This window comes from Calidris pugnax, unplaced genomic scaffold, assembly GCF_001431845.1.
Source record: "Calidris pugnax isolate Ruff unplaced genomic scaffold, ASM143184v1 scaffold196, whole genome shotgun sequence".
Classification (NCBI taxonomy): Eukaryota; Metazoa; Chordata; class Aves; order Charadriiformes; family Scolopacidae; genus Calidris; species Calidris pugnax.
Window position 1 is genome coordinate 241,101 of NW_015091042.1, and position 24,890 is coordinate 265,990.

At 40.2% G+C, this 24,890-nt stretch overlaps 1 protein-coding gene across 1 annotated transcript in view; it reads left to right on the forward strand.

The window, feature by feature from the left end:
- ZCCHC24 (zinc finger, CCHC domain containing 24) overlaps positions 1 to 23,857 on the forward strand; it is a 117,346-nt gene extending 93,489 nt beyond the window's left edge. Inside the window, exons 3-4 of the mRNA XM_014956312.1 lie at positions 7,251 to 7,415; positions 17,241 to 23,857. Coding sequence (XP_014811798.1) covers positions 7,251 to 7,415; positions 17,241 to 17,354 — 279 coding nt within the window. The 3' untranslated portion in view covers positions 17,355 to 23,857. The remainder of the gene's footprint in view (positions 1 to 7,250; positions 7,416 to 17,240) is intronic.
- The last annotated feature ends 1,033 nt before the right edge of the window (positions 23,858 to 24,890 follow it).

Here is a 24,890-nt window from a genome sequence, read left to right on the forward strand (position 1 = left end):
GAAAAGCCTTTGTTCCAAAAAGCATGGCTAGAATTCTGAAAAAATCTACAAAACCAGATTTTGATTTAAATGTTAGAATGCTTGCCAAGCCAGCTTCTTGGGTTTCTAGACTTTGATCAGCATGTCCATGACAACCATGCCTATTGCTTTAATCATCATCAGAAACCATGTGCGTGTTATTAGTAACAAATACTGCCAAATCTTACTCTTGGTTTACCATTGTGGAAATGAGATCAAAAATTGCAGTTAACATACAATATGTTGACATCACTGATTTTTCAAAGCAACCAAGAGATACATTCGCATATATTGAAATGACAAACATAAAATTGGTCTTCTGCCATTTCAAAATTTACCTGTAAAAGTCCATTGACACAGCTTAATCGATACACTTTTAAATGTTGCCCAAAGAGTAAGACTTGGGGAACAAAAATGTTTGTAACAGCAGAAATATGGTATTTGTGCAAGCAAAACAGAAAGACTAACGTTATTTTGGATTGCACGCTACACATACTCACATCTTTTGTTTAATGCTCTGCTTCCTGGAGATTTGTGTTCCATTCTGACCACCACCCTGCTAGACAGACACTGATTGCGGGGCTAAGAAAGTAGAGGACTGTATTTCCGCTCAGTAGAAGTACATGTATGAAGATGAAATGAAGAAAGGAGAAACGTGTTACAGGAGCAAACTTCTCTATACACTCGACTGTAAAATTACTGTCCATATAAGGTGACAGAATATACTACTAGCAAGAACATAGCGTATGGTGACCCCAGAAACAGCAGACACACAGAGAGCCTAAGCAGTCTTACACAGTTGTAATTTTATGTTTCTTTAGGAGGCCAGGTATCAGCTCCAACAACTCATTGTCCCTTTTTCCCCAGCCCAATGCACTGATGGTGAGGAGGAAGGCTACAATACAGACACTGCCCTAGAGAAGAGGTGCTGGGAAATCAGATACCCAACTCTAATAGTCATTATTTGGCACCTCAGTGCAAAGCCACCTCCTCCCTTGATCAGAATTTAAGAGCAGAAGTAGTACAAGTGTGATAGAATGTTTCAGATCAGCAATAATAACTGGTGAGTCTTAACTACTCTGAAGAATGATCCTGTCTCTATGAATGCAGTAGTGTAAAATCCTCATGCTTCCATTGATGATAAAAGCCATACAGTAGACCCCCATCAGAGGCTGAAGTAGTCCTAAGCCTCGTGACAGACAAGACCCCTAAGGAAATCCAAGTCAAATAAAACTCATGCTGGGATTCTCTATTAAGCTACACAAACAAGTTTTCTTTATTTTTCAGCCATCTCTTGCTCAGATATAATTTTATTTGTCATAAATCCTTAGTCTGGAATACAGAATATGTCTAGAAATTCCATAATATCTACTCTTCAGTAAATCAAATAGAAGTTGTCTATTTAAATAGTAATGCTGTAAAGAAGAATCTGCTTTCTGACAGTTACCCTCCTTTAATTGACCCACATCAAGTAAGAGTTCTCATCATATCAAAAATACACAAATTATACTAGAGACAAGAAGGGTGAAAGAAAGCATTAATTTGGTTTCTGTATCCTCTGGATGCTCTTCCTATATTGCATGTACTAATTAAAGATTTCACAACCGTTTATTTAAATACCACAGAAGTCTTCAGTGCCTCACATCAGCACTATCATACACCAGCAATATCATACACCAGCATACATTTGGCAAGGAAAAATAGACCAGCTATACTAGAATTCATTTTCTAAACATCCAACCTTCGTATCTGTCTACCTATTCTGTAGATACTCAGATTTAAATGAATACAAAAGTCAGGAAAGACAAAGAAAGGAAGTCGACCAATCTAAGGATTCCCTTTTACGTGCCACTTTGGGATAAGCATGCAAGAGTGTCCTCATTCTGTAGACAGCCTATACCGAGCTGAGAAAGGTCAGAAGACTTCAGTGAATTTCCCAACACTCTATAACTTGCTGCAGAGTCAGAACTAGTTAGGACACCCAGTACACTAAATCAGTCCTAACTGATTTAGTCCTAGCTTTCTTTTTCCCTAATTGAACATTTTGGGTATGCGTTATCATTTCATCTTTCTCAAAATAATGCACACAGAGTAGCACAAAATAAGAGTGCAAGGTTTTTTTAACACCATCTCTGACTTGTGCTGACTTACAATTGAGAGTGTCAGAGGGCTCACATTCCAAAATAAAATTTTGTCCCTCCCACTCCTGCAAACGGCTTGGGAGCCAGTCAATGCACCAAGCCATTTTTGCCATTATTATTGCTTTTCTACTTTATTTTATGAAGCATCCTTACAAGGACACCCTGACAGAATTCTAGGAAGGGGACCCACCTACCAGTGCCATACTGACTTCATCTTCCCTCTGTGCTGTAACACCTTTCAGCTGTGTAATACAAACACGGGGGAAGATTAGGGGAAGAGCGTTCCTCTGCATTTCACTTTGAGTGAACTCTGCCTGTTGTTGTTTATCATGAACCTAGTTTTAACCAGGGCATGTGGCGGGGGTTGGTTTTGTTTCTGCTGACTGTGCAAACTGATACTTTGAGAGAATTGTCTGGGGAAAGCAAAGAGTCCTTTACTATGTCCGTCACTGCCAAGTGATTTGGCAGATTCCCCAATGAGATGCACAATCTGATAGGTTGTGAGAGAGCTTGGCTGGCCACTCACCAGCACAAAAGCTCAACTTAAACACTTTTAAAAGCTTATTACGGCCAATTTGTGGTTTTGGCTGAAGAAAGGAAGAGCATGAAAAATAGAGGCAGCTGGGTGTCAGTGAAGGTTGGAATATCGACGTCATTTTTGTTGCCGTGCCACACAAAAAATACTGGGTTTGTATGCAGGTTGGATCTAGCTGAGGTGAACACGGGCACTGGCTTAGGTAAACCTGCCGAGATGGTTTCATTTGTCTTAGCATTTGTCTGGAAGACCAAGGTGATGTATCACCATCTCATGAATCAGAGGGCAATATCCTTTCACTTGGCCAGCTGCTAGTGGACAGAGGGCTAGGGACAAGGGTGAGGGCTTTTACAGAATCTGTGCTGCTTCCTGAATTCAAGGCCAGAGGGACCCCCCCTCAGCCCCAGCACTAACACCACCCCTCCAAGACTGGTTTCAATTTCTGCCTGAGGGCCACCAGGAGGGACGGGGCTCTGGGCCACCACAGCTCCCACCCCAGGAGTACCTTGGGGAAGGAAGGCTCTCCCTTCTGCAAATCCCCTGCTGATTTCCAAAGTCACAGCTGCACAAAGAATCTGTTACGGAGGCCTAGGTCTGGACATTGAGACATACTTCAAGTAATAGCTAGTTTCTGGCCCTTCTCAAAAAATATGTTTGGTTTCGATCATTCCCAAAGGCCTACCTGTCCTGGAAGCATTAAATAATTTTGGAAATGTCTGAATTAAGATGTATATAGCTGTTGGAGAGCTGTACAATCACATCGCTGGAGAAACACTGGGTGCTTTGGTTTTACAGGGTAACCCTGTCAAATCAGCATTTAAAACATAAAATTGTCAACTCCCCTAACAAAAACAATGTTGAAAATATAAAAAACTGTGTTCATATTGTGGTTTGTAACCTAGTTTGAATATTATGTCGAATATGGTAAAATATAGGTTCCACCAAGCTTTTGCAACCAAGGGTAGAAACCAGGCCAAAGACTACCTGGGCCTAAAGGCAATGGGACAACATATGTTAACATGGTAACAACTAAAGATTTCGTCATTATGAACAGGGGCATAACTTCACCAGGTTAACTCAGAAGATAAATAAATCCCTATCTGCAGAAAGAATGAGGAAAGACAATGCCCAGTGAGGAAATCTCACCAAAGTCTACTGTTAAATACCGTTCAGGTCCAGCTGGGGTGGGCAGGGAATAGGAGGTTAATAGCGTAAACAAGGTAAATCCTACATTTTCTAAAATAAGAGTCATTAGGTTAATACCAAAAGGCAAAACGTGTCTTCTTGCTCTTTTTTGGTACTTAGTTAAGAAAAAGCTTTGATGAAAAGAGTTTTTGCCCTCCAGCTGGATGATGATTGAGACACCTCTGCTGCAGAGGGAGTGGGTGCTCAAGCACCCTGCCAGGCAGGGCTGGCTGCTTCTGCTCCAAGGAGCAGGCTCTCTCTGGAAGTGTTTATGCAAGACAACTGTGCTGCTGCTTAAGCTGCAAACACTATTAAAAAAAATTAAAAAAAAAAGATAACACTCAGCCTCAGAACTCTCAGGCCATTAGTGTATCTCGCTCAGGTTTTACCTTCCACTAAATACTGTCAAATTTCTGTTTGGTTTGGACCTGAAGAATGGAGGGGGCTGGAGAGTTGCCTTCGCTGCTGTCAGTGCTTCCTAATGATGTTTCTCACTAGAGAAAATGAGCTTGTTTGTTTGAGAATCCAAATTCCCTGTGGGGCACAGTTTGGGAAACTGAAGATATGGGAGGGAAAATAATATCTGTTAGGGCAAAGTATAAACATCCATAAAGCAGAATAGCGAAACACCTACAGAGAATGTTGTAGCTTTGCCAGCAAACTAATTAAAGTCACTGACTGAGGAGGGAGCTGCGACAGCTGAAAAGTTAAAATAAAAATAAATCAGAAGTTTAGTCTAGCAATTATAACAGGAAATTACCGCCGGAGTCAGGGCTCCTACGATCTTTTCCTGGTTCTGCTTGTGATTTACTGAGCAAGTTGAAGCAGCCAAATTTTAAAAGTAGCTTCTAATTTGGAAGGCCTCCATTTGTGATGCCCAGCTGTACACACAGAGGACTTCACTGACTAGCATCTTCAGTGCCCTCCTGTGCATTTGTGAGGGCAGAGCATTCCAGGGCATTGGTGTCTCTGAAGTCAGCTACCTGACCTGGGGAAACCTACAGTTGTCTGCCTGCTCGAAGCAGCCGTCTCTGAAAGTTTCCCCTCTCCGTGAATCATGGCTAGCACAACATATTGCTGTGGGAGTCTGATGTTTAAATGCTCTTTATGGCTGGCATAACATTTTGCAGTGGGAGTGTTATGTTTAAATACTGTTGGTAAACATTTACAAGACTTCTCAAACACGCTCTGTCTCCAAAGTCAGTGCTATTACTTTTGGAAATAATGCACTCAGTGACCTGCACATTTTCTGAAAGGATTGCTTCTTAGTAGGGGTAATGAAACTGCATTTCCATGTCTGCAGGAGGAGTTTGAGTGCCACTAAAACTGAGAATCAGAAATAACTCACCTTCTGTTCAATAACATAGCCCCAATTGAAACTACAAATAAAGCAATCTGTGACACCTCAGGAGGAGGGGGCACATCTCTCAACCATGGTAGCTCTCTGTACACAGGGTTCCTATTCAATTCCATGAGAATTTCTAAATGAAGAGAGCATGTGGTTCCTTGTTACACTGACTTGAGCTGTGCAACAAATTCCTCAGAGGCAGAGCCAAATTAAGTGTCCAAAATAAGGATGTCTCCATAAATTGACATTTTCCTGCCCTACATTTAGTTGCAATCTCCCATCCTTATCAAGGGACACCATGGATCAGAAGATTACACTCTGGGTGCCTGCCAGCACTCATTTAGTCATGAAAGTCCAAATGTTTCTCATTATGCCAATGAACACTGTTTTTTCTTTAGTGCAATACTTCTGTAAATATGTGTCCCAGTGTCAGCTTGATCTTTGCTCTAAGCCAGAATATTTACAGTGGCTTATCAGATAGAATGTCGTGAAGCAAGTTATAATAGATGTTTGCCTATTTGTAACAGAGTTTGCTACTGCAGCTGATCTTTTAAAGAAGAATATTGCTATGTTGAGGAACAAGCATGAAAAATAGAGAATGCTGTTTATTGACACTACAGAAAAAAAGAAAAAAAAAAAAAATGGACAGAGTAGGTTTGGAGTCCTTGAGCTCCTCTTCCACCTGCCAGCGTGGGGGGTGGAACGTACTCAATGTTCCTGTCCCACTTGCTCCCATGTGCGACCCTGGAGGTAACACAGAGTACATCTCCATCAGCCATGGGAGCCTGAGTCTCAGAGCTCCTGCCAAGCTCAGGTCTTCTGCCAACCACCTGCTTGTTCAACCCATGTGTTCACATAGAGAGCAAATTGGACGTACACACTGAGAAATCGTACAAGCTCCCGAAACAAAAACAAACCCTTTCCCAGCATGCTGGGTCATTTAACTTTTGTAAACTTCATCTGGGAACCTTAAAAAAAAAAAAAAAGGCCACAGAGGCATAACAAAGAATCCTTTGGTAGGTGATGATACCATTCTGGCACTATACAGACAGAGTATCTCCCTCTAGGCAACAATAAACAAAATACAGTGAACACATGGGCAGTATTTTCAACACCTGATAGAGACTCTTGGAAAATGGCTTCATCTTTGCAGCTACCTTCAGGACAGCTGTACACAATAATGTCATTTTCACCTTCACATATTATGTACCTTACTATCCTTTTGTGAAGCACAAGACAGTTTTAGTGAACATATTTAGAAAAAAATATAAGTGGTATTTGCACACAGTCATTGTCTACTCTACTAGCTTCCCTAGATAAGGCTTTCTTTAGGGGACATTTAACATTTAGACATCACAACAGTCCCTTTGAGAATCCCTTCCTATTTCCTTCAAGATGTAGAAATCAGTGAAACCATTTACCAAGAGCAAGAAACCAAATGAAGTTCATGAAATTAATGATTTCCATTAATCAAAAGCATGTCTTGTCATACTCAATCCCATTTTGCACACTCCCATATAGTGATGTGTATCCACATACTAACAAATTGCCAATATTTCATTGTTTAGAGGCTGTGTCAAGCTGTACTATAAGAAGTTTTCTTAATGATAGGTTCTAGTGGGGAATAGACAAGGATTTAGTTAAGAAATATAGTCTTTACTAGTGAGCTACTTCTCCAGATGCTATATGTAATATTAGCAATATGTACTCAATAGATACGATCTTATCATAATGAAATGGATATTAAAACTATTCATTCAAGAAAGGGCACGGGCATATTTCTAAATATTGTGTTCAGTGTCACAAGTCTTGCAAGTCATCTTGAACTTTTAAATGCTTCTCACAGAGGTAACTCTAAAAACTGTTAAACTCTAGCTTCAATGTACAAACTCTTTGTGAAGGGGATATGTCCTTCATGTCTGCCTCCAGTATCTTTTGCCCAAAGTCTCCTAATTTAATTTTTTACTTTTCTACTACTTCCCCACACATCAGTCATTCATTGCTACTTCCCTTTGTTTTGTAGGCTCGTCCAAAAGGAGAAGGTCTGACTCCGTACCAGGGCAAGAAACGCTGCTTTGGTGAATATAAGTGCCCCAAATGCAAGAGAAAATGGATGAGTGGAAACTCCTGGGCTAACATGGGACAAGAATGTATCAAGTGCCACATTAATGTTTATCCTCACAAACAGGTAGGAGCGCAGACCTGCTGGCAGACAGGCTCAGAACTAGGAAAGCTCTTGACTTTGCAAAGCACGGGTAAGAGTTAAATAGGACTTTACATAGGCTACAACACGCCACCAAAAATTGTTCCCCAGATGAGCTGCTGTTCTCAATCTTGGAAATCTGGACTGGTATATCAGAGTTGCATAATTTGAATGTCCAACCTTTCAGTAAAAATACCTCCAAACCAAAATCTTTACCCACCTGTATTATAAGAACAGACTGTGGGGCCTTATAATCCGAGATGGGGTAAAACAAGTTCAACACTAGCAACGAGCCTCCTAGTTCTGATTCTCTTCATATTTACAGCAATTTAACGTTTCATCCCACTGGTGTCAGCAGAGTTATTTCACATTTACTACTTTTTTCACCTGTTGAAATAAGATTAGATTTGATCAAGGGGCTATGCCCACTTATGAAGATTGGTGATAAAAGAGAACACTGCAAAGATGACTCCTAGCTACAGAATTCCTTGGTTAATGGCAGTAAAGCAAGACAGCCTGGTTAGAGAGGTTTCTTGGTTTCCATAATACAAGCGAAACCCATGCAAAGCACTTCAAGAGAAAAGCTTTCATTAAGCTGAAAGAGTCAAGTCTAAGAAGTAGCTCTGCCAGGAAAGCTGTATCTGCCATCCTCTCAGCCACAACTGACATGGTACACACAACCTTCCCTCCTGCTCCCTGCAGATTGCAGTTCCATCTATCCCTTGAGGTAATTTTCTGCATTCCCAGCTCATGGTCGGAAAGCTGACTATTGGTTCCTGCTCGTATCCCTCCAGAACTGGTCACACACACTCAACCAGTTCAGTGGTCCTTAGGGGGAGACAGACAGACCAACTGCATGAGCTCATACCCCTCGTTTCCCTGACAAACCAGGCTACAGCCTGGCTGTCAAAGCTGACTTTTCATGCAGAAAGTCACTTTTGACAACCCCATGAAGAATAAATATACCATCATGGAAAAATTTGAGGGGGATTTTGCAATATTGCAGAAAATTGTTGTGGGTGGAAAAGGTGAGAATTATTTTAAAAGAGTTTGGGAGGTGTGATTTGCCTCAGGTATAATTCATCCTAGCTGAATCTTGGTAATAAATAGAGCTGTGCATGGGTCAATTTACCTGCTGCCCACTCAGAGAGACTGCTTAAACCATAGACAGATCATTTGGATGTAACTTACAATAGGTGCAAAGGAAATTCCATCAAGAGCCTTAGGTGTCTCATTAGTTACCTGAGTGCTTGCAAAATTCCTATAAAAAACTCTTTCCATGGGCTCATAAGGAACACTTCATACCATTTAATGAAAATTTGGAGGGGAAGGTGTCAGGAAAAAAAAACCTAAAGGAGGATACTGTGACTTTATTATGATGAAAAGACAGAAGAATTTGAAGTTCATTGCAACAAGCAGGATGAGGAGATACAAATAAGTTTATTAAACTTTCTCCCACTGAGGAATATCAAATCAACTATATTTCCTCCTCTTGTACACATATGCATATTCATCTAATTCTAAGACCAAGATTTGGCTCAGTCTCTACGGCGACACTGCATTCTGATATGCAACCAAAATACTGATTTAGAATTGTTAGTGCCTTGAAGCAACATGAATGGCAGTTAAAAGGGAGCATTTGAAGCCTGCCACGCTTGTAGTGGAAGCCTTGGTTTAAACTTGAGATAGTTCCCTACAATCATCCCTTCTACTTATCACAGGATTTTTTCTACTTTACAATACGCTTGTACAATTTTGTGGCTGAACCAGTGAGTATCTTTGGTTCTGTTGCCCAGTTGAGAGGATATGGTCCATTCCCCTTTCTCTGGACTAATTCCACTCTGATTCCAAACTTGAAAACAAGAGGTCATCTTTAGAAACTACAGTCTAATTTCCCCAACAAAACTATCACTGGAAACTATATTGCAAGTGAGAAAAACCAAAGAGTTGTTTTTGTTGGTTTTGTTTTGGGTTTTTTTTTTTTTGTGGAAACACGCATATGGAAAGAAAGCTAAGCAATTTTTTCACTAACTTACGCAAGATCACCTCAGAGCTTCCAAGGTCTCTGGTTCCTTGCCTCTGTTTAGACAGCTTGTGTAGACAACTGCACCAAAATCCAGGCTGAGCAATGAAGTCATTTATCACTTGCATGAAAGTACAGTCTTGAGGGTGGGAGAAGTTACAAGAGCACTGATTTATAACACAAGTTTATAAATATTTACCTTACTCTTCTAAATCCTTTCCATCATTTATGTTACTGTTCAAAGGGTCACAAGAAATCGCTCAAGAGGTATCCCATCCACACCATGCAAGAGGCATTATAGACTTGGGAATACGTGTATTTTGTAGCAAAGAAGGTTTGCAAGTAGTCCCTCGAGCAGAGTTGCCCCTTGTGGCAGGGCTAGAGGAGTCTAACTTGCAGAGTAGTACTAAAGTCCTCAACATACTGTGGAAGGGTTTCAGTCTACAGTGATCTGTAAGCTGTGCTTGCCTTGGAGCCTTATACGTGCTGTTTTCCAGTGAATAATCACAGCATGTGCAGTGCAGGTTTCCACAGCTGACCCCATGACTATGTTTCCACATCATTCCCTAAAGATACCATAACTCAGGATACGGAAGGGCTTGCTCTTTTTATCTACCCATGTGTTCGTGTCCCACCAGTAGCTATAGCAGCTATTGAGGATCTTCAAGACAAAAGTGCATGTCAACTAGGCTTCCAGGCATAAATAACTTGCAGCAAGTCCCTAGTGCTCTTTCCCAAAATTTGAACTTAGAACTTTGAGTTGAAAGGTTGTACAGCCTGTTATCTCTGCCTCATCCCCATCAGCCTCTGTTTCTCAATGTTACTGTCATCATTCTTTCTATTCTTTTGCATTCTTCCAGAGGTGCCCTGTGCTGCTTCTGATTAAACATACCAGCAATAGCCAGACAGTAAAGAAAACAGCATCAGGTCATGAACGGAGCCAGCAGCAAAGGAGAGCTAACTTAGGCTGCATGAGGTCAGCGCTGCTTCTTGACAGAGCCTAGCGTTTGCTAACCCATACATGTTTTTTCTCCAAGCATCCAGCTCCACACCAGACTCTCTCTAAACATTTATCAGCAGTTATCTGTGTGCTGTTCTTCTGCACCATTTTCTAAAATATGCTCTACCTAGGCGCCAGTTCTCTTACACTTAATGAGTAGGTTTTATAAAAGCACAGTGAAAGATATTTAATAAAAGTCCAATATTTCATTCAAGCTCAGACACTATTTGCCTTTGGTGAAATAAATTATTTTTACTTCAAAAAAATTTTGCCAATATTTCTTCTCTGCAATGTGTTGGAAATTCATTATCTCCTTTTCCTACTCCTTGCCCTACTGTTTGGTAAATGTATCATTGCAGCCTAACAGATAAAGAAAGTATTTTGAAATTTATTTAAAAAATTAACGATCATTTTATCAGCAGATGCAAATCACTGTTGGTTCCTCAACATTAACTAGCCTTATGTCAAGTTATTATAGCCTCCAAAACTGCAAAAGTTACTTAGCTGCAAACAACTTAGACCACGTCTAAAGCCCGTCAGGTGCCCATTTCCCTGGTGAGAGCATATTATAAAAGTCTCCATTCACAATAGCATATACAGAATGAAAAATCATACCAGATCGCATTAAACTCCCCCATTCCACATCTGATCCTGGGCAGTAGAGGACGCTTACAGAAAGGTGTGGATATAGAACAAGACACAACAAACACCTCCAAAGGCACTTCCCCATCCTCTGGTATTGCCAAGTATCTCTGCATTCCCCCAGATTCTCACTGAATAGACCAACCTCTCTAGAGTTTATTCAATAGCTGAAATATAACCATATGTGCCACCAAGCTTTGCTACCTCATCCTGAATATTGGAGATTAGGATGCTTTTGTCCAATTTAGGAGAGAAAAATGAAATCCATATATTCAGGCTTGCTTGACACTGATTGCAGTGATTTAGGAGCTTATTCTCAATTCCCAGGCTTGCCCTTTTCTCCAGTCCTCATCTCCATCGCTCTTATCTTCCTCAGTTACCTTCCTCACCCTATGGGCTTTTCAGTCCTGTGGGGCTTGTCCACTTTATCTTGCAGGGGATGGTTCATGCCTGAGTACTCTGATGTAACTGGCTCAGGCAGTAATATCAGAGTAGTGAAGAAAATGATCTCCACTTTGGATAGCTCTGGGGTAGCCGTTCAAGCACACGCGCTGTGTCTGTGAATGGTTTGTGCAGCTATGCTCAAATCTTGATTTCCTATGCATACCTTTCGTTAGCGGGTCCCTGGAGAGGAGAGCAGCCACACTTCCCTGCCACCTGCTCTTTGTTCCTGGAGGCTCGTTTCACTCCAGGAAACGATCCCGTGCCAATTCCCCACAAGGAATGTCTCAATTCAGCCCTGCAGTCTTACTCCACATACCCTATCTGTGAGAATGAGCTTTTAATCTCTCCGGGGCAGGAAAAGTCTTCTCAGCAATTTTACAGCTGTGTATATACTTCAGAGTGCTCTATAAATACAGCTCTAAATCTCTGCATTTAAGAGAGATGGTGGAGCATGTATTACAAGAAGCAGCACAAGACCCTGATGGCAGGGCTGCTGCCATTCATTCCCCAGCTCATCCACAGGGTGGGGAATCAGGTGGCTCCCACACCTGAGCTGCAAAATTGCTCCTTGTCCCACGGAAGTGCTGCATGCATTTTTGTTTTCGTGACTGAATCCCGGCACTGTTTGCCTCCTTTTGCATTTCCACCACACCCCTCAAGCAGTAAACCTCCCTGTGGGAGTGCTCACAGCAATTCACGGGACAAAAATTGGAGGCCAGTTGAGCTCAAGTCTTATTGAGGAAGAGGGGGCCAAAAAAAGGAGGCCTGACAAAGCTGCTCTATGGCTATTCCAAAAGCCATTTCCTGGGTACATACTTCAGCTACTCTGAACATAAACAGAAGTCTCAGGTGGGATTTAAACCTACCTCCTATTCTTTCAAAGAATTAGGATTTTGTGGTTGTTTATGCTCTTGTTACCCTGCTCCAGCAACAGAGACAGTCCTTATAGCCATTCACTGGCACTCTTGGCACTGTAACAACCCAGATGCCGAGCTTTGAATTGTCATTTTCTTCCCCTGCCCGCTATAGCAGCAACATCTGTGCCTGTGGTTGCTTCCTGGCTGGCCTCTTATCAAGGCTTCTTCTCAGACTTTGTGGCTAACTCCAGTGCTGTTTGTGATGACAGCTGTTGCGCTGGTGCAGAACCAGCCATCTGGTGACCGACTCATCCTCTTGGACACTATTTTCTTCCAGCTGTCAGGAATTTACTGTTGGACTGGAAATAATTCAGTATGTAAATACATTCTTCATGGTATCCAAGCTATTACTTTCATAGGCAATGCAGTGGTCCCATCACAATTCCTGTACCTGGGTGCATCCACAGCCACCTCTCTCCTCTCAGTATGGAAAGGGATGGGTCTGATCACTGAAGCTTTTCAACAGCTTCAGGCCTACAAATATGATCTTTTGACTCTTTAGATTTAATAAACCCTCCCCAGCATGCCCATACTTGTGTGCTCTAGCAGTGGAAATACAGATCACCCCAGACTGCTGCTTCTAAAAAGATTTTTGCCATTTAGCTCAGGCGGTTACCATTTGTTCCTAGCTGGCCTGTCCCAGAGGCACACTGCTGACAGAGGCTGCTTGCTCTCTCTGAGCATCACGCCTCTGATCTGCAGCCTTCTTCTCGCTGCCTCTCGGGTCCACAGCCACAACTGAGGGCCTCATTAACATCCCTGTTCCCCCCGGGCAGAAAGAAGAGCAGAGGCTCTGCTCCTCAAGCATGCACAATGCATTTCATCTTTTTTCCCCAGTGCATAATTTTTTTATTGGACTAAAACTTTATGAATTCATGATAGCATGGGTGTCTTGAGGGAAGCATAGCTAGCTATGGGGCTCCTTAATACTGTTAACCTAAGAATGATCCTGCCAGCTATAGTTGTAGAATCCATTTCTATTCACATAGCTAATCAGTCATTTTATCATCTCATTTGCTCCTTTAAGACTTGAGGTAATGAGTCCAGAAAATAGTTTATAAATGCTTTCTTACATTTGTGTTTTGATGCCAAATATATCCATCAGTGATGCAATCAAATTGTTCCATTCTACAGAGAAAAAAAAATAATACTCAGTGTTCTAAATACCAACGTAAGCAGCCACATTATTCCATTCTACTTCTTAGTGGAAGCAATTTTCCTCAAGGATGTCCTAGTGACATTTTCTCTGACACCTAATACTTCATAAGGGTGAGCTTTTAGTTTTGAGGGTTTTGGGTTTTGACTGACCTATGGGGAATGCAGAGTTCATTCAGTACATGTAGACTGGGACGGCAATAGTTCAAAATCAAAAGTTAATTTACAGGACAGGAATTGGTATATAAATTTAAATTTATTTCAGCTTCATTCCCCTGAGGCAACAGCTTTAGTCACTACCACCAAATGCTTTCCTGGTGGAACTGCACAAGATTATTTCCACCCTGCAACTACCAGGAGAAAACTGAAGAAAGATGCATAAAAATGAAGAACATAAGAGTACCTATCCCTGTCGTTTTTACTGAAAATATGGATTGCCAAATCCTGAATGCTTGCATTTAGAAAAAGACAATGAAAATTGAAGTATTATATTTAAACTCTCTGTTTAATGGAAAAAAACATACCTTTCCCAGAGAAACATAGCGGGATTTTCTGTTGGTTTTACAAGCTCCATTTCACCTCTTTCTAAGGAAAGGAATTATTTTTTCAGCCAAATAGCCTGTGCCCTTCTCCACACCCTCTCCAAATGCATGGCTGAGTTTTCATGCTCCCAGCCTCTCAGCAGCAGCACAGAACTCTCCAGTCTCCTCAGCTATTTGGATCTTCTGGATAGTTCAGGCAAGCCCCAGAACTAACACACGGTGTGTGGCAGGGATGGGCTGCATCACACCACCATCTTCTTCTTCCCCTCCCACCACACCAAAGCTGGTGAGAACTGCTCAAGGTCTTCCTGTGCCAAATGAAGCCCAACCTTGATGGACACACAGCTCTTTGGCTGCCTAATGTCCTACCCTTTTCACAAGGTGTGAGAAAGGTTGCAAGGATGAAAGGTTATTACTTTAAAGTCCTCCACAATGAGTAGCAGACAAATAGCAGCAGGACAAGAACAGTTGCCTCTCAGTGTGTTTGAAAGGGTATTTCTTTTTTTAGCCTTACAAGAAACTCATGAAGAGTAAACAGCAAACAGAGATATGCTGGGACTTCATTTTATGCAGAAGTTGGAGTGTTTCTGGGACACAAACCTTGCAAGCACAGCACCAGTTTCGAAGCCTCAGCCCTTCCACTGCCTCACCAGAAACAGCCTGGGCTCTGCTCAGCTCTGCTGCTTCCAGCTGGCCCTTGGCAACCTGCTCTCCTGCGTTTGTAACCCCTCTCTCCCCAGCCTCTGTGTCGTAACACGCTGGTAACAATAACATTTCTGAAATCGAAATGCTTTGCAGGCCAAAAAGCTGAGCTCAATCAACGCAGGGGGAAAGCAAACCACGAAGAGCTATTGTTTCTGAAAACCGTCCAAAAACTCTTGGCGCTCCAAGGCATTCCCAATGTCCTTTGCACTATTTCCAGGAAAAATGATTCCCAAGGCCTTGCGTATTAAAAAAAATCTGGCTTATATCAATAAACATGATAACTGCTGTATTTTTTCTCTTTAATCAGAGCACAGCTAGCATGTAGAAGCAATCAGAGCCGAGTCAAATAGCCTGTTTTAAGTGTAGCATTTCAAAACTCTCAAATTCTGTTGAGGAGCATAAATTAACTCCTGGAACTCCTGAACCTGAGCATCATCTTTGACTACACTTATGTCATGCAAATTCTTGAAGAAAATTTATGGGCAGATGTTGGTGGAATATGTGGTAGAAAAGGCACAATAGCAGTTTTTCTGACCAAAAAAAAACTTAGTTAACCTGTCTGTGTTGTGGCTGAAGCACTGCCTGCATGAGTGGTTGGAAGTCTAGAAACAGGACTGCTGGTTCGTATCTCAAATCCTGACTTCCAAGAGGTCATTCAAAGCTCACTGGGGCAGCAGGGGGAGGTTAAAGCATTTAGAGGAGATGAAGGGTCCATCTACCTTCCTTTTCCCCTACCTGATACAGGAAAACCAGTGTGCAATTAAATTATAAATGAAGTTAAACTCAAAGATATATTATATGTGGCCCAGGACAGACAAAACTTCAGGTGATATCATGGGTAAGAACATTGCATCAGTAACAAACCATTGACAATCACCACTGAATTGTTCCCATATATTGTTTTTACTAGCTGTGCAATATTCTAAGAGTGTTGCACTTATAATCCAATACAACCAAGCAAGAATTTACAGACATCTCTTGTTCAGGATAATAGAATATATTTTGTCTCATTTTAGCTGCTCAGAGAGCTGAGAAACCCTTCTATTCTCTGGATTATGAGCTGTTCTTGCAGTGTTACATAGCCAAAAAAAGCAAACTTTGAATGTCTCTTTTCTTCTTATCCACAAGGTCTCAGGTGGGTGGCTTTGGAAGGAAGAACTTATAAATGAAAACTTACATGATCAGGTGTACTTTATGATTTTACAGCTAAAGAAAAGTCTTTAGGATTTAGGAAAGGTGTGACAGATAAATGGCCATAATTTTGTAATTTATATTTATCCCCCCTGGCTCCAAGAATCATATTTTGAAGAGATAAGCAAGAGTCCAGTATCCCTGTGAGAACAGTGAGAAGCTCATGGCTTGTTTTCAGAATTCACACCACATGCTGTCTCTACCACAGACCCGTTAAACAACCACTGTCTTCATGGGAAGGCACAGTGCAATGAAATAGTCTTTAAGGTGAAATAGTCTTTCACAAAAACAAAGAAATTACAGGTTAGGGAATTTTGTTTGTTTTTTCAATCAAATGCTGCACTTTATGATGTTCTACCTCACATCTCTATCACCTCTCTAACTATCAGACTTTCCAAACACTTATTGCAGTATTTAACATGGGTATTTTATTTTCAGAATGATTGTGAAACCCTTTACATGTAATGGAAAATTAAAGAACAAAGATCTATTTAAAACAAAGCAGTTTAATTCCCTTGTTTAGCTGAATAAACCTCCAACCCTGTGATTTCACAAATATTATTAAAAATACATAATCAATTTATCACACAAGTTCAGGGCAAAGGGTTGTGTTGTGAGCTTGGGTTTTTTGGTTCGGGTGTTCTTTTTTTTTTTTATGAATAGCTTTGCAGCTGCTCTACTTCAAAAATTTCAACCTCAGAAATATGGGACTGAATACTGGGAAAACCTCAGTTAGCTATGTAATATCTGTACGTGGTTAAGACAGTTTTCTGGTCTTCTGGTTGTAGCAGCTAATCCTAACGTTGGTAACCCCTGCTGGCATGGCTGGGTAATGGGATTCCCACGCCTGAGGTGTTAATGCCTTGGGGACATCTCAGTTACTGGAGCCAAGAGAATAAACTCTTCCGTGCCACAGCTTTTATAAATATAGTCCCCAGTTCAGTCTTTTGGTAATTTGTCTACAACGAAGTTACGACTACCCTTGTGAAGAAGAATGACATTAAGTCATGAGGCCACTCGGAACAAATGTAGAGATGAAAAAATATTTCAACCCTTCAGGAAAAAAATACAGTAACTTTATAAGTTCTTGGAGAAAGCTCAGTTAAGCATAAAAGTAGGCTTCACATGCACAGTGAAGAGTACCAGTGAGCAAACCTTGGATCTAATCCGATTTCCTCTCCTTCACTGCAGAGACCCCTGGAAAAGCCGGACGGCCTGGATGTTTCGGATCAGAGCAAAGAACATCCCCAGCATCTGTGTGAGAAGTGCAAAGTTTTGGGCTACTACTGCCGCCGTGTGCAATAAACCTTCCAAGTGGCCTCTTCCCATCCCCATCATCCTTAAAGATCCTCTGGCAGCACGTGATCAACAGCAACACAACAAATCAAGATAAAAGCTAAAATAATTGCCAATATTGCCTGTCTAATAATATGCCTTACCATTACTAGAATGTAACATTTCTCCTGTGCATGCACACGCATGCAACAGGTATTTACAGGACTGATTTGTATGCATACATATATATGTGAGTTTATATATATATATATATGTACAACACACATATATAAAGCATTACTGACAGTGTTCACAACAGAACCAGGGTTGCAGGTTCTGCTGATTGTTTACACAGACCCTATATCATGGCCAGGTGAAATGAAGTACTATTCAATAGGCAAGGTATAGTATTCACAAGGAATGTGTGTTATATGTATGGCTTTTGCCGAGGTTGAATAACTGTGGGGCCACTAGTCGTAAGCACTCACCCACAACACGAACGCTATTCCTATTATATGACAAGACAAAGGAAGATGGAAGAAGCCACAGCATAAAAGACGGAAACTTATTTTCTAATCCCAGTTTTAGAAAGTCTGAGAGTTTTGTGCTGCTTCTTTCTTGGACTTTTTCTATTTGTTACCATCACTCGGGCAGGGCTTAGGCAAAGTCATTTTTGCAGGATGTGGCAAAAAAAAAAAAAAGTGAATAATTGTTTGAGAGCGTGGGTTCGGTAGAAAGGGATTGCCATAATGGGACCCAGAGCATCAGGAAGGATTCCAAGAGGTTTTTGGAGGACACAAAATTGGCTTGTGCAGCTAACAGATCCTTCTCTTGTCATATAATCCCATTGAAATGGTCCTTGTATGTGTATGGGCTGTTCATTAGGCCACAAGCACACTAAATTTACTGTGAATAAGAGGGGATAAGAATACTTACAATTGTCCCCGAACCCCTTAATTGAAAGATTAGCCAAACTTACTATTTATAGTAGTTTTAAAGCCACTTTCTGGAAATATTTTTATGTCCTGTTTTCTACTGTACAAATTTGTTATAATATAAAACTTCTTAGCCATAGGGGTGTTTTAAGGCATAGAGAACACTCTATATAGCCTTCCCTCTTTATGTCTTCCTGAAACACCTACATACCTGAGGAGAAATGTAGGAGTTATATTTCATTGTCCCATTTCAGGTAAAACTTTGTGCAGGGACATCCTGCTGCAAAGAAGTATCTCATCAGGGATTGGGAAGTAGCATGAACTGAAAGTACCTCGAGACAGTATCTGTTTGTATGTCTACATAAGAGTACATTGGCAGAAGGACACAACAAGCAATTCATTTGCATTATTCACTAAAAAAGGGATAATGTTTGGTTGGTTGCTTTTTGTTTTTAATCAACAGTTTCTGTTTTTCTGAAGTTTCCTTTAGAGACATTGATTTGCGTGAATGATATTTAGCGGAAATACTTTAAATCCTAAATACCTTGATGTGAATTAAATTTGTTTTGAGGATTAATTCCATAACGCTAAGACAGAGGGTGTTTTGTGCCAAGTTATAGCAGGATGTTACCAGTATGTACAGTCAAGCTCTTGTAAAGCAAATTGAAAACTTACAGTGAGCATTAGTATAGGAAATGTGAAGCTCTTTACGAATTTGCTCTAGGGGTGAAACTTTTGCCTTTTCCCTGCTTTGCTATAAGCAGGAGAAAATTGTTTCTGCTTATTCTGGTGGTAGTGTCATAAACATATCTCACAAACTTCATTATTTATGGGTGGCCCAAGGGACCCAGCCTACTGGTCGGAATGACGGATAAACATTGGGACTCCTGGCTTCTGACCACAGCTCTTCCATTAGCTCCCTGATTTTGGGCAGGTCACAAGGTCCTTCTGGACCTCAGTTTCCCCAACTGCAAAATGGGGATAATAATACTTTAGCATACCTACCTCACAGGGAGTTGTGAGGCTTAATATCTATTAGCGTTTTGACATCACTGGATGAGAAGTGCTATGCAACGCTAAAATAGTATTAACTAAATTAATCACTTCAAAACTAGTTTTGCCCAGTCGGCAATTCCATCAGCTAAAATAGCTGAAAATAATATTATTGAAGGTTAACACTAACAACCGTTCAGTTGCCTCAGTGAAGATATGCAGCTTGAGCATTTTCAAATGGAAACATTCTTTTGCACAGACTCAGAAATTACCTTAGAGACAAGTTCTCTAAACAAAGATACTAATCTACCCATACAAATAAGAAAATACACAGGGGTGGATTTTCAAAGTTCAGCCTCTAGTATTAATCTTAGTATTTTGTTTCAAGCACAAATAATATCGAAAGAGCCACATACTAAAGCCAGATCTATTTTTTCTCTTGAGCACTTAGCATATGAACAAAACAATCACCTCAATATTTCGCAGCTGGCTAAAGGACAGGTAGAGAAACCCCCTTAAATGAAGATAAGGGAAAATGTTATTTTATTTTTTCTCTGAAATTAAGATGTTGCTATCAACCATTCTTTCTGCATTGAAATAATTTCCCTCTTATGATAACCACTAGATCAGTAAAATATGCATCCCTTGATATAGCTATATTAATATACAGCACATGGTCAGGTTCTGAACAAAGACCTTTATATGCAATTGTTGCTATTTTCATGACAGTGCCCTGTTAAAAATTCTTTATCCAGATTCAACACCGCATGACAATGCCTTTAGCTTATGGATTTTTAGGTTGTACTAAAAAATACACATGATCGACTTTAACACTATGTCTATAGGTGTAGAGTAATAATTCTTAAGAGCATACTTATAAGAGTTCAATATTTATATTACTGATATTTTCCTAGGCAGTAGACATATAAAGTGTTTAAGTAATAGTCAGCGTATTTAAAATAAAGAGGAGAACAGATTCTCCCCTGCACTAACATTGGGGTAAAGCAGATAAAGAACAAAACGTGTGGACAAGTGAGAAGCAACACTGCCGTAGTTTGTACTGCCTAACTGGGACACCACAAACCTGTCCCCATGCGGGATGCTGTTGCCATCAGGCCCTGGCCACCCCATGGCTGGAAGCAGCCCGCTTGCCATGCCACCCCTGCCAAAAGTGGGGCTGGACTCTGGTTCCCCCCAGCCCTGTGGGGCATCCCCTTGTCTTCTCTCCTCATGGCACAGGGCTGAAGCCTCCTCTGCCCAAAGAGCTGGTGCCTGGGGAAGGCTGCAGCACCAAGCTCACCTGGGGGAGAACGTTCCTCTGTCCTTCCCTGTGTGAGGTTTCCTTGTAGGATTATAGCATTTGGCCCTGGGCATTTTCTCCACGGTCATCTGTATATAGTTTGTGCCTTGGTGGAAAAACACATCTGCATATGTGATGTACAATAGTTTATGACCATTGGCTTTTAGTTAATGCCACAGAGGGAAATTGCTGGATTTTGATATTTTTAAAAAAGTGTAATACAATATTTTTTTTCCTTCTCCCCCATAAGGTAATTCACCTAAGGACCTAACTAACCCTTTCCAATTTGGAAAACCCTTAAAAATATAGATTTTTGACTGTAAAGAGGATGAATTGATTTACATTTACCTCTTAGATTTTTCTAAATGCTTTCTGATGTTCTCTTTAACCAGCTCTGCATTTAGAGCATCAGCTAGTAATCCTTGAATTAATTTTTAGACAGTATTACCAGAAGCGAAGCAGATATTAGTAACGAAAGATTTTAATCAATACAGGCCTTCTCAACTTAAGTATTCTTTGGAGAAATATGGCTCTCCGCATTTATTTGGCAAACTTGATTTTTAACCTTATATTCTTGCTGTTGCCTGCCTACCAATCCATCCAGCACACACTGCTTTGGTTTGGGCTTTTGTTGTTGGTTTTGTTTAGGTTTTTTCTTTCCTCCTCACTCTTTGGAGGTTTTTAAGTTTTCATTTATTTCTGAAAAAAAAAAAAAACTTAACACAATTTCTTTCCTGAGTTGGTCAGAACATTTCACACAGAATTTGTCCTTGGCGTTGGCACTGCTCTGGAGAAAAGTATCAGTGATTTGAAATGCGTGGTGTAGGTTTTTAGCTGCTTTAACTTGATGCGGCTCCAATGAAGTTGTTACAAATATTTAATTTAATGGTGATGAAGAAAAATCCCTGTAATTTAAAGGTTGGCCCCATTTTAGCCAGTTTCTACTGCTGCTACCACGGACATAAAATGATGCCACACAAGCAAAGTTTGAGGCCTTTTTGTCTCAAAGTTGCTTTTTAATTTCAGATAAATACACAAGAGTATATATTATTTCTGAAAATAGGTGTATTTTGAAGTTCCCCATTATATGGGACTTAGTTTGTAAACTAAAAATGTGAAGTTACGTATGTCTGAGAAGCCTTATACCGAGAAGTATTCTCTATATTTTACCTTTTTATATAACACGAAATTTAGATTATACATGGGTTGCATACCTGTGATGCAGTTACTCCAAAAATAAAACTATGTAAAACTTTGAAAGTTAAAAGCTTTTGGAAATGTCAAAATTCATAGATTATTTCTCTTTGCCCTGCAGTCACGTAGAATATTTTTTTTCCTAGTATGGACCCTAAGAGTTGTCCGCTGAACAGTATGCAATAAATCATCAACATGTGTTTTTCAAGTTAAGTGAATTGACATACATTTTCCACTTGCCTTTGCCAACATATTTTAAAATGTGACGGAACTATCCCCATACAAAACCCATTCTTTAAGATATGACTCCACTCCTGATTGGGCTTCAACCCGTATCTCTTTCCTATCTGCAAAACCACTGCTGTCCATTCAGTTTGCTCTATTGCTGAAGTGCTCAGAGGGCTGTTTGAGATCTTAGATATAGGGATGATGGTTTGTGTTTCTAGGATGAATTTCAAAGGGACAATCGTGTGCAGTTACTAGCTATAGATGATTGATATAAATGTTTACCCCTGTATGAAGTATTTTACAGTTTTACTTGCAGATGTGTATTTATCTTGAGTTATACTTGACATAGAGTTTCTTTCAATTTTTTTTTTTAATACTATGTGTGTATTTTGGAAACCTTTTTAGATGTTAAAATTTTTGAATGGTTACAAATATTTCTTGTAATACTGAATTGTTATCTTATCTGGAAACTCTTTGCAGTAACTTTTTTTGTATATATTTGAGGGCCTTTTTAAAAAAGTATTGTTTGTTTTTTGGGAAAAGTTTTTACAATTTGGAAGCTTTCAGAAGGGCCTTCCTCTCAACTAGGATACTAACAGAGGTAAGAGTTTTCTTAAGTATTTTGCAGAACTAAGGATGTATCCTCAAGAAAATATTTATGGAAGTAATTTACTTTTTTTTTTTTAACAATGCTTTTGTCTGTATAAAGTATGCAACAGAACTACATTAAGAAGGAAATATTGTCTACATAAAATATTATATGAAAGTTGGTACATAATTCTGACAAAAAACCTTGCAATTCTTTAAGCCATATTGTTTTTGTTATCCTTGGATGAAAATATCAGTATTAAGTAACCAATATATTATTCAAGTGCTTAGACTTATATGAAAATGCTTATACAGTTTATTTATGTGTATTTGGGGAAGGATTGCTAGAAAAAGCTATCACTAGACATATAGCGAGTGAGGAGCGAATAACAGTATTACTGTCACTTTATGGCCTTGTGAGAGACACAGAAGATGCTGAAAGCACCGTCGAGACTCGGCTTTCAGAAACTCCGAAGCACAAGCGCTGGGTTTCAGATGGTGGTTCTTTCCTTTCCCGTCACCAGAGGGGAAGAGAGTTGGTTGGGACGCTGTTTGACAACTTGACTTTCACAACTCTTTGCAGACTGTGAGCTCAGCTATGCAGTATCGGCTACAGCAATAATATCAATCAGAGGATGTAAGAGAAAAGGATTGACGTAGATTATTGTAGGGGGTTATGTTTATTTTAATTAGAACTCATAGCAATATAGAATATGCATGTGCACGTATTTGAAGCATTTTTACACTTTACATTTCATGTAGTTTGATTATATTATGAAGGATTGGGTTTTTAGTTTGATATTTTACCATGCTAAAATGGAAGGTCTGCCCAACCCTGTACTGGATTCTTGTTTCCTTTAAAAGGTTATTTAGTACAGCACTCACTGCGTTGTGTACTAGTGCTAAAACTAACACTGTATCTTATGAATTTCTTCAGCTTTAAAAAAATTAACCTAATTATTATTACATTTGTTTAGCTGTACCCACTGACCTTGTCAGATTCAGTTGACGATTTGTATAATTTCTTTTTCTGTAACTGTTAATAAACTTGTACAGCTAAAACAAACAAAACCTATGGACAAAGGCCTCAGAGGTACCAGTTCCTGCATCAGCAATCAAGATGACAGCTTGCTCATCTGGTGGCTGTGTCGCTAAAGAGACTGTAAAACCTCTGTTGTGGATTGTCCATAAAATGGCATTCCGACATGTGCCTTATTTGCTGGATAGTATAAAGCTTTCCTCTAGTATTCTAGCATTTTAATGCTGTATTAAAGTACTGCAAAAAAACCCAACAAGAGAGTGTTATGGTTTTCTTGGGAGTTCCTTGCTTTGAAGTTTTACTACCAGCTGCGTTGGATTCCTGGGTATGGACTGGCCAGCCCCAGCCCGGGGTTCACAGTGCAAACCTGCCCTAGCATAACCATCACCCAGACCACATGAAAATGAGTTTCTCCATTGCACCTGAGTCTAATCTGTAACAAGCCTGGTCACATCCTGGGTGAGAGAGCTTCACCCAACCTCTCCTCTGCTGTAGAGCAACTTGGATTGATTGGGCCGGTTCTTAGGTTTATAGCAGCCGGGTATCATCTAGCATTTTTTCCTGAAGGAAAAACCTCCTATAATCAAAGCACACTTCTATCCTGAATAGGTGGATAGGAATGCTGAGGCACCAAAAAGTTGCTACAGTGAAGAATAACATTCATCATTTTTAAAAGTTATTAAGCTATATCACTTAAAATTTAGGGGATGGGAACTAATTCATTCTTTGTGAGCACCAGAAGCTGGCAAGAACTAGACCTAATAAATGCTCGATGCCTATGAGCAGTGGTCTTCTTACATCCCCAAAGTTCAATGGCAAGCAGTTTTTCTATTGAGACTGCCAATACTGTTGTGTTTGGAAGTTAAAGTAAGGTTGTCATGAAATTCACTTAGCGCTTTAAGTGTCCTGCCCCTAATAGCAGAGATCCCCTTCATTTAAACCAAACAGAAGATTTTTAATAGACACACCAGCACACAGTTCTTCTAGACCTGATCATCCCTACAAACATGGTACATGGTTGATATTTAAAGTTCTATATCACAGTGACCCTATTTATATTACATAGCAAGCCTGGTTTCTGGGAAGATCTGAGTGCTTTTCTCATTTAGCCTGCATGAGAGAGAGCAAGAAAATATGTGTGGGTATAGCCGGGGGGAGAGGTTGGCCAAGGAATTGTGCCATTATGAAGCCGTGAAAAAAGTGACTGTTTCATCAAACGATGAAAGACATCGTCCTAGCTGAGCCCCATAGAAAGGAAAAGCACAAATTCAGAGCTAGTTAAATTATCT